Raw genomic sequence first — 9,659 nt, forward strand, 5'->3', positions numbered from 1 at the left:
TGTCACCTCATCTTGTGTGGATTTAACAGTATCTTCCTTCCTGCCTTCCTTGTCAAGCTGGTGACAGGACAGCGCTCCATAGCTGGCCATCACCAGTCCTCCCTTGCCTGGTACTTTCTTGCAGCCCAGCCGAGTCCTGACTCCGCCGGGCCTCCGCGGGAGGGGGAAGACCGGGGGGTTGGAATGGGGAGGTTAGCTTGGGATCAGACTTGCTGACCAGGGATGAACCCCAAAACATGCTCACAGACCAGGGGCTTCGTGAGGGTGGAGCACGGGAAGCCCAGAGGGGGTGGGTGACTGGCCTGAGGCCACTCGAGGAGTTGGTGGCACAGCTGGGCCCCTGTTCCCACCCCTATTATGACTGCAATCTTAGCTCCTGCCGAGTGGGGCCTCCAAGGTGGGTGCCCAGGGTAGGAGCGGGGTTGGGAGTATCCTTGAACCACCGCCAGGGTTCCCACACCCACGCTGGCCCCCAACCTGCCAGCCCCAGTCTCCCAGGTTAACACATTCCCTGACCACGTCCCTGCCGAGGGCAGGTGTGGGGCGGGGGAGGTGATGCCGGCTTTTGCAAGGAGCAGGGGCCAATCCCCCGAGTTAGGAGGGGGCTGGAGGCCCCCTCCCCCAGCCTGCATCCTGTTGTGGTGGCTCCTGTCCCACCACCAGACCCTCAGTCCCCGCAGTCAGCAGGACCGAGGCGCCTGCCGGTTCAGCACCTTGGAGAGGGGACAGTCACATGCCCACAGAGTCCTTGTGTAGCCGCCCACACCTGCTTTCTCAACCTCTCAACACTTGGGGGAAGCTTCTAGGAACTTACCAGAGGGCAGGCTCGCGAGGGGGGCAGGCAGGATCTGAACCCAGGTCTGTAACCTGAGCCGAGTCAAGGCCCCTGACTTGCAGGCCCAGGGAACCGGACCCCAGTCATGCTCCTCAAAGCTGCCTCTGGGGTCACGTCCGCACCCACCCCAGGATGGGACCTGGCCCAGAGTCTTCTGAGGACCCTGCCGGGCAGCCCCAAGACAAAACAAAGCCCTTGACTTTGACAACCCCCAGCCCGGGCCCCATGGGCCTATCACCACCAGCCTTGTGCAGGGCTTGGTGAAGGAATGCCTAAAGCTTCTCGGGACAGACTTGGGTCCAGTTAGATGACTGCCGCATCCCTGGGCACCACGGGGCTCAAGGGGCCGGTCCACGGTTACACAAGGAGGCAGGCCTGCCTACTCCCACGGCAGACAATCGAAGGCCAGACAGCGGGGCCAGCTCAGGGCCTGGCACACGGGGGAACCCATTAATGGCTGATGCAGCCCCTGCCTGGGCCAGTTTGAAGTCCAGGGACACACAATTCAGCATTTTGTTATAAATACACGTGTTTGGTGAGTGAGGGGCGACAGAAGGTGGGCGGTTGCTGTACACAGCTGGTATAGGCTTGGAGGCTGAACTCCACACACAGGAAGACAGACAGTCCGCCCAGCAGGGCCGGCCGGGCAGCGTTCTGGGGCCTGTAACACTCGGTTGGTGGGCGAGCCAGCGGGGGTCTTGTCCAGGGCTGGTGCGGCCCAGGCGCCCCGGAGGCTCCCTGGCCAACGTCCTGGGCAGCGTGGGCAGCGGCACGTGGGCTCAGTGCACATCATTCAGAGCCTGGTGGGACACGAGGCCTAGTCAGGAGGGTGCTGGACTGTGAGGGGGTCAAAGGGGCCCTTCAGGGAGCCCTGGGTCTCCCTGCCCCGCAGGTAGCTCACCTTCCGGGCAAACTCGGGCAGGACGAAGGCTGCCTGGTGCACGTCGGAGTTGTAGTATTTCAGCTGCATCTCTTCCACCTGCTTCTGCGTCAGCTGTTGCACGGGCTCCCGGAAGTTGGTGCTCTGGGGACAAGGGGGGGTCTCAGGGGAGCGCTTTCCGTGCCCACCTGCCCCGCTCCCGCCCCCAGGACAGCCCACAGCTCACTGGGTTTTTGCTGCACAGCATGAAGCCGATCTGGCCACTGGGGTAGGTGGGGATGGTGCAGTAGGCGTAGTCCACCACGGGGAAGAGCGACTTGCAGAAGTGCCGCATCTCCTTGATGAGGTCCAGGTGCAGCCACTGGCACTCGCCTGGGGGCCGGTCAGGCGGCATCAGCACCGGGCAGGCGGGGCCCCCCCCGCCACGCTCCCACCCCAGCCAGCCCCTTCCCACGGGGTGGCCCGCTCACCCTGGCAGCAGAGGATGCCGTCCTCTTTGAGGGCGGTCTTCATGAGCTGGTAGTAGGACTCCTTGAACAGACTCTCAGCAGGGCCTGAGGGGAGCAGGGGATAAGGGACAAGGAACGCTCCGGCTGAGACTGCCTGAGCCTGGCTCTGGAGGCGGCAAGGACCGCTGTCACCTGACCACACAGACCCTCACAGCTGCCCAGGGGCAGAGCTGAGAACTGAAGCCAGGTCTGTGGAGTTCAGAAACCAACTACGAAGAGGGTGCTTTTGAGAGGGGCAGGGATCCAGTACCCCAGCATGAGGGGGCTCCACATTTTAGTCCCATTCCTGGGGGGATGCTCATAGGCATCGCATCAGGGGAATCTCCACCCTGAGCCTTGGTTTAAGGCTAGATACCCGCACAGCCTGATGCTGGCCTGTCGAGCAGAGAGGAGGCTGAAGAGGAAACTGGGGCCTCAGTGGCCCAAGCCCAAAGCCCCACTCTCTTCCAGGTCCTCAACCAACTTGTGAACTTTGTGCAGTCGCCCAGTCCCCCTATTCTGCTGAGCCATGTTTGAGTGGGGAGGTGACAACTCAGAAGGGAAAAGAGCTGCACTAATTCTGGGGCCCCCTGTGTCCTCTACTCCGCAACTCAGACTTGGGACACAGAGCGGGAGGCTGGCCTTCCCTCTGGTGCCTGCCAGAGGCCCCAGGCCATCCATTGCTTACCCATGGGGTCTGAGGAGTCAGTGATGATGACGTCGAAGGCGTCCTGGTTCTGTTTCATGAACTCAAAACCGTCACCCACGTGTAGGGTCAGCTTTGAGCTAGAGTAGCCAATGGCCATGCCCGGCAGGAACTTCTTAGAGACTTGAATGACATCCTGGGGAGGAGACAGGACGGAACAGGTTGGGCCACGGGGGTTGGGGGCCCTGGAGGCAGACAGAGTTGAGTGGGACCCCCTCTCAGAGCCCGGTCACCTTGGACGAGCCACTCCCTTTGTGGAACCCCAGTTTCCACATCTGTAAAACAGAGAGCAGTCTGGTACCTCCCCATAACTTCTCGGAGGGCTAGCTCCCGCCTGCAGCTCGGCCCACACCTCCACCACCCCTACTCCCTCTCCCCAGACACAGCCACTGCAACTGAGTGGCTATCTTGCTATTTCAGAGGGTTAGAATTCCAGCCTCCACCGGGAGAGCCTTTCCCTGTCTCCACGTGGCCAGCTGCTTCTCATTCAGACCTCAGCATCAACCCACACCCTAGGGACCCACCTCACATTCCTTTATCAGATAACCCTTTGATACCGCCTCCTAACTAGAATATCAGCTCCAAGGAGGCAGGGACTGAACCCGGAACCTAGATGCTCACTGAAGCACTCTGCTGTAAAGGGCAGATGCGCTAGTGGTTGGAGTCCCCTGGGACTTCTATGACGCATCAGCTCTTAGGCTTACTAAGAACTAGCATCAGTGGCACACCTACTCTGTGCCAGGTGCTTTACTATCTGCTTTTCCTACTGAATCCTCCAATGTGTTCTTGAGACCAAGAAACAAGGCCGAGAAAGGTTAAGCCACTTGCCCAAGGGTAAACAGCCAATTCAGGGAGCACTGGGACTTGAATCCAAACCCCGCCCGGCTCTGCGCACTCACCTCGTCAATCTCGCACTGGACCACCGACTCCACGGAGGAATGCTTGACCACCTCCCGCAGGACACCCCCATCCCCGCCCCCGATGATCAGCACCTGCCAGGGGAAGAGTCAGCCAGGAGCGGGGCCCTGGGCACCAGCCCCACCAAACAGGCTCCAGCAGGACTCAGTGGCTGGCCTCCCTGCCCCCCAAACTGCACTGAGCAGACAGAACCACCTGGAACAATTTCTCCGCTCCTCTGTTCCACAAGCCTCATTACTTCACTTTCTACTCCTAGAAAAGCTCTCCTGCCCTAGGAACCTGGCACGATGTGTCCCCCATTCCTGGAAACTCCCTCCAGCACGGCTCCTTCTCAAGCTCCAGGCCTCAGCAGGCTGTCAGCCCCCAGTCCTTGTAAAATGGGTGGCTCTCCCCATGAGCCCCCTCGTCCTTGCTAGCACTTTCTCTGACAGCTGTTTGGGAAGCACCTGAGCTGAGCACTGAGCGCAGCTGGGGCCCCCAGCACTGTTCTGTGGGACCTATCACTGGCCTCAGGGCTGGATGTGGGTGGGATGGGAGTACCTTGCGTGGGTTGGGGTGGCTGTAGAGAGGCAGGTTGGCGATCATCTCCTGGTAGGAGAACTCGTCCCTCTCTGTGCACTGGATAACACCGTCCAACACCAGCACGTTACCGTAGCTCTTACTGCGGGTGGGAGTGACAGTCAGGAATCTGGGTTCCCCAGGAAAGGGGCAACGTGCCCCGACTCGCCCTGGGTGAGAAGAATCTCCCCCAACCTGCAGAGGGGCTCCAGGGGTGAGTCCTAAGGGGTGACACGTGGCGAGGATCGGCGGGCAGGCCCGCTAGGTGGAGGCTGGACTCGGGGTCCCGGCTCTGACGTGTCCGGGACTGACACGTGGAGCTCGGCGCGTCGGGTCGGCGCAGACTCCGGCTCCCTCCCCGCCGAAGAGGACCGCCCGCAACGCCGGCCCCCCAGCCCAGCGAGACGGGATGCAGGGTGGGGAGGGGACTGAGGGAAGAGACGGGCCTAGTTACGAGAACTTCTGACAGTTCTGCAGGGACAGGAGCGGGCAGAGACGGCCGGGGGCATCCGGAGGTAAAGGGCGCAAGATAGGGGTCCGGCAGGAAGAGAGGCGGGCTGGGCCGAGACCGGGGCAGGAGTCCCGGCGGGCTGCGTGGGGTTGGGCAGCTGGCAGCCGGCGGTCTGGGCTGAGAGCCGTCGCCGGGGCTCCGGGGAGCGGGGCCGGGCGGGCGGGGGTACCTGCGAAAGACGAGGATATCCTGGTACTGCGAGCGTCGATGGTGTAGCAGCTGCTCCACCTGCAGAGACAGGGCCTGGCCGGGCCACAGGCTGCACGTCTCGCGGAACCAGCCCTCACGGATGGCAGCGGGGCCGGAGGCAGCGGGGCCGTCAAGGCCGGGCTCCATGGCGGCGGGCGGGCGGGCGGCGCGGGGCGCGGGCCCGGGACTGCAGGCCGCGCGGAGCCGCAGCACAACGGGACCAACTCCTCCCCGCCGCCCGCGCCGCAACCTAACCCTGCCGGCGGGGCGGGGCCTGTTGCCAGGGGCGGGCCCCAAGCCCTCCAGTGGCGGCGCGAGCGCTCGGCGGCCCGGCGGTCCCGCCCCGCCGGCACTCCGAGCGCGCTCATTGGCTGCCTCGCTGGAGCGCGGCGCCCGGTGGCTGCGGCCGGCTGTCAGTCGGCGGCAGCAGGGTAGTGCGGCCTGCTTCCCGGGGCCACGTGGGGCCGGGGTTGGGGAGGCACCGACGGGCGCGGAGAGGGAGCGAGGGGTACCCGACTCCGGATGGGAAACCTGAGCTGACATCTCGGGCTCGGCGCGGAGTGTCCGAGCGCCGGGACGTGCGGACCGCCGGCTTGAACCCTCGGGCTGGAGACTCCGGAGTGGGCGGCTACATTGTCCGGCGAAGAGTTACGTTGTTGGCGCTGGAGCGACGGAGTAGAATGTATCTCTCACCGCGTCCCTGAATTTGACTCCCTGTTGGACTTCAACAGTGTGTGTGGTTTGTCGGGGGCACAACGAGGGTTTTATTTACTTGAGAAGGACCATCACAGCCCCACGACTTAAGCTCGATTTAGCCATTTCCCCTTAGATTCCGTGAGCCATGAGCGTATGGCTGCTGAATGAGAAAGAGTTCTTAACGAGTTTCTAAATTTACCAGCAGTGTCCCGAAAGAGGCCAACATATGCATATTCAGCACCAGAAAAGACTGGCCCACAGTTTTTTGTTTTGGGTTTTTTTTTTTGCCAAACTAGGCCTCGCTCCTTGAAGGGTGGGTGGGTGGGGAATGTGCTTTCTGTTTTTATGAAAATGTCAAGGAACTTCTCTGAATCACATTAAGCATGCTAATTACCAAATATTAAATGCTAATTGCTCTACATGCGTCGTTCTTCTAATGCCGGGGAAGGGAGATGAAATTGGTGTAAGCTACTGGTGACATTATGACAGGGATGTTTTTTGAGTCATGTTTTGCAACCTCTGCTTGGAGTTGGGAAGCCTGTGTCCTTAACCGCAGGTGAAAAACACACTGGTGTTTATCAGTTAGTGCAAGCCTCAAGCCTTACAGCAATGAGCCTTGGTTGGGTTAAACTCCTTTTAAAGGGGAAGTGAGCCAAGGCAGTAAAAGAATTGCTAGGAGCTGGCTCCCACGGAACTGTTACCCGACCCAGGGTCAGGATCACGCAGCAGATGAGATCATCAGCCAATCCATCAGCTGCTACAGGCTTGATTGGGTTCAGCCGTGTACTTGGCTCATGGTGTTGACATCACAGCCTGCACATCAAGACGTCTATGCCTCTGAGCTGTGACAGCCTGCTCACTTCGGTGTACCCTGAGCCAGACTGTAAGCTCCATGAGACTAGGGACGGTGCCTGTAGCTGGCAGCACTGAGTAACAGGCTGAGTGGACGTGGGAGGCCAGGATGTGGGTCCAGGCACCCAGTGGAGTCAGCTGCCTTGGCTTTCTTCCAGGCACTGCACAGCTGAGCCCAGATGGGGGCCCTGGCATTCCTGGGGCACTGTGTGGGGCGGGGGTGGGGCAGTGGAAGATCAAGTCTATCCCATCCCTCCCCCAAGTTGAACAGAGCTGCTCCAGCATGTGCATCCTGAAGCGAGGACAATAAACGACACCCTCGGCCCCTCCTGTAGAGGAGGTAAAGCTGTGGTCTCGGCTTCAAGCGCCAACAGCAAACAGGACCTCTAGGCTGGTATGTATAGCAGTAGCTCAGACCCTCCAAGTTCAAAGAAAACGGCCCTGAATACATTTCAAGCAAAAAATTCCCCACATGTACAGGACATAGAGCCCAGAAATGTCACCCAACTTCCGATCACAAGGAGGAAGAACTGTGGTTTTGCCATTAGTAGCCATTGTTATACAGCCCAGTTAAATCTACAACTGATAGGGAAAATCAGGATGGAAAAAACCAAGGTATCATATGAAACGTTTCTCCAAATTCAGACCAGTATGCATTTACAATTCAGTTGTAAAGCCTTACTCTCCAGTGGGTCAACTGTCCCAACCTCCTAAAGGGTAGATAGTTTATACGAGGACAAGAGGTGGGTGAACAGCCACCGTCCAAGGCAATGGGGCTGCCACAGAGCAGGAATGCGTTTCTGTCATTGATTAGCACCTGGAGTCATTTTTTTTTAAGCATCGTGTTCAGCCAGCTGTGGTTATGAGTGGGAATTTGGCCAGTACGTGGTGTTACTTGGTTGAAAATGCTTATGGCAAGCTTCCTAAGGACCACAAACAGCAGTGTACCTCCTGGAGCAAAGAGCCCTTCTACTCATAAATTCTCTACCTCCAACCCCACCCGGCCCTGCCAGATCATCTTCCCAGAGCACAGGTCCCGTCACAGCCTCCACGGTTCAGAATCGCTGAGGGTTCAGAATCACTGAGCAGTTCCCGACTGACATGCGCCCCTCTATACACTGGCACATCCTCCCTGGTCCTTGGGGATCCGAACAATCTCCCCATGACTTGATGCTTCAGGGAAACGGAACTACAGCTGTTCTCCAAACCCCCAAGGCTCTTGGCCCTATCCCATGGCTCAGTGGTCCTGGACTCTGGGGTTCCATGGGCCAAATTTCAAACACACATTTGGGCACTGACATCGGTTGCCAAGTTTTTCTTTTGCAAGACGAGACACTTAAAAAAGACCTCTACTCCTACGGTCTATGGTCTCCATCTTATTAAAAAACAAAACCAGAGACAAAACGAGCAAGGATATACAGGACAAGGAATCATTTTACCTCTGTGAGAAACTTAATACATTGTCTCCGTTATTCATTTCACCTCTGACCAGTGGTAAGCCCACTAAACGCGGTCTGGGGCCCACTGCCTTGCTTATAGCACGTGGTCCTCAAACTTAAGCACGCATAAAAGAACCATCTGGAGAGTTCAGACCAGGTGTCCGGGCCCAACCCTCCATCCTGATAGGGCTGGTCTGGGGTGGAGCCTGGGGATCTGCTTTTCTAACCAGCTTCCAGCCGGTCTCTATCAGAGGCCCACTCTGTAGCACTGGCTACAAGGTTCTCTGCACTTCTTCCCTTCGTCTTCCAAGTGCGACCCAGATGTACCTTTCAGGAAGCCTCCTCAGGCTGTCCTGAGTAGAATACAATTTCTTGCTTAAACACATTCCCATCTATCTTTTTTTGGCCGTGACACATGGCTTGTGGGATCTGTTCTCCAGTCAGGGATTGAACCCAGGCCACGGCAGTGAAAGCCCAGAATCCTAACCACTGGGCCACCAGGGAACCGCCCCCCCCCCCCCCGCCCCCGCATCTATTTTTCTTAGCTGAGACTCTGGCATTTTTTGGCAGACAGCTCACTGTGTATCAATGTCCATTCTTTCCAAATTCTGACTATACAATGATAGTAACCAGGATTTTCAGCTGGGCACTGAAATAACGACTTTCCTAGTATCCTTTGCTGTGGTCATGGGGCTAAGTTCTGGCCAATGGGAAGTGGACGTTGGCTGATCTCCCCTCCTTCCAGTTAAACAGAATGAGGAGATAGTGGTGGCACTGGGGCAGTTACCAGGCCCACGAGGTGGCAGCCCTGTGTTTGACTTGAGGACGGTAGAGCAACAAGACAGCAGCCGGAGTCAGGACCAGCAGTCGCCGCACCAGCTCTGGGCTGACTGTTATTTACAGAAAAGACAGAGGAGAAACATCTTTTTGCGCAAGCCACCGATCGTTTGGCTTTTCTGTCGGCTTCAACCGCTCCAGCCCTACCTTGTACAGACCCTGGCTGTCCTGGGGGCACTGCTCTGTGGCACAGCCATGTCTGGCCTGGCAGCCCTGTAGGGCTCACACGCAGTCAGCCCTCTCAGTAACTCGTGGGAAAAACTTCCAAGAAAATAGGTTCCTTGCTTAAATATTTGTAAAATATTTTTTTACAAACCGTTATTTGTAAAAAAAAAAACCCCCAAATAATGGTATCATTCTGTGCTTTCTTTATTTGATAGCCCATCTCAGGATTAAAATCAAATAGAATTCTGAAGAAATAATCAGACTGGGGTCACAAATTTATACAAGAAGTTCAGTGTTGCCTTAAAAATATTACAAAGATAGAAATCTAAATGTTTAATAATTAAAATGTTTAATAATAATTAAAAATGTTTAATAATTCTAAAATGAATTTTAGAATGAGAAAAGTCTCATAATATAAACTTTAAAGGTGAAAAACTATAGGGGCTTCCCTGGTGGCGCAGTGGAGAAGACTCTGTGCTCCCAATGCAGGAGGCCCGGGTTTGATCCCTGGTCAGGGAACTAGATCCCGCATGCATGCCACAGCTAAGGAGCCCTCCTGCTGCAACTAAGACCCGGCACAACCAA

The 9,659-nt window shown here is 57.3% G+C and overlaps 1 protein-coding gene across 2 annotated transcripts; it reads right to left on the reverse strand.

The window, feature by feature from the left end:
- Window positions 1-759: 759 nt before the first annotated feature.
- On the reverse strand, window positions 760-5,474 carry SRM (spermidine synthase). Of its 2 annotated transcripts, XM_079936158.1 has the most exons (8): window positions 5,066-5,474; window positions 4,368-4,488; window positions 3,809-3,901; window positions 2,892-3,045; window positions 2,186-2,269; window positions 1,942-2,087; window positions 1,737-1,859; window positions 760-1,635 (listed from the first exon to the last, which is right to left on the reverse strand). In XM_079936158.1, exons 1-8 carry the CDS (start codon window positions 5,230-5,232, stop codon window positions 1,615-1,617), a joined length of 909 nt encoding a protein of 302 aa, XP_079792284.1. In that variant the 5' UTR covers window positions 5,233-5,474; the 3' UTR covers window positions 760-1,614. The 2 variants fall into 2 exon arrangements, with proteins under 2 accessions (XP_079792284.1, XP_079792285.1); XM_079936159.1 differs by lacking the exon at window positions 3,809-3,901.
- Window positions 5,475-9,659: the final 4,185 nt, after the last annotated feature.

The sequence above is a fragment of the Stenella coeruleoalba genome (genome assembly GCF_951394435.1).
Source record: "Stenella coeruleoalba genome assembly, chromosome: 1".
NCBI lineage: Eukaryota > Metazoa > Chordata > Mammalia > Artiodactyla > Delphinidae > Stenella > Stenella coeruleoalba.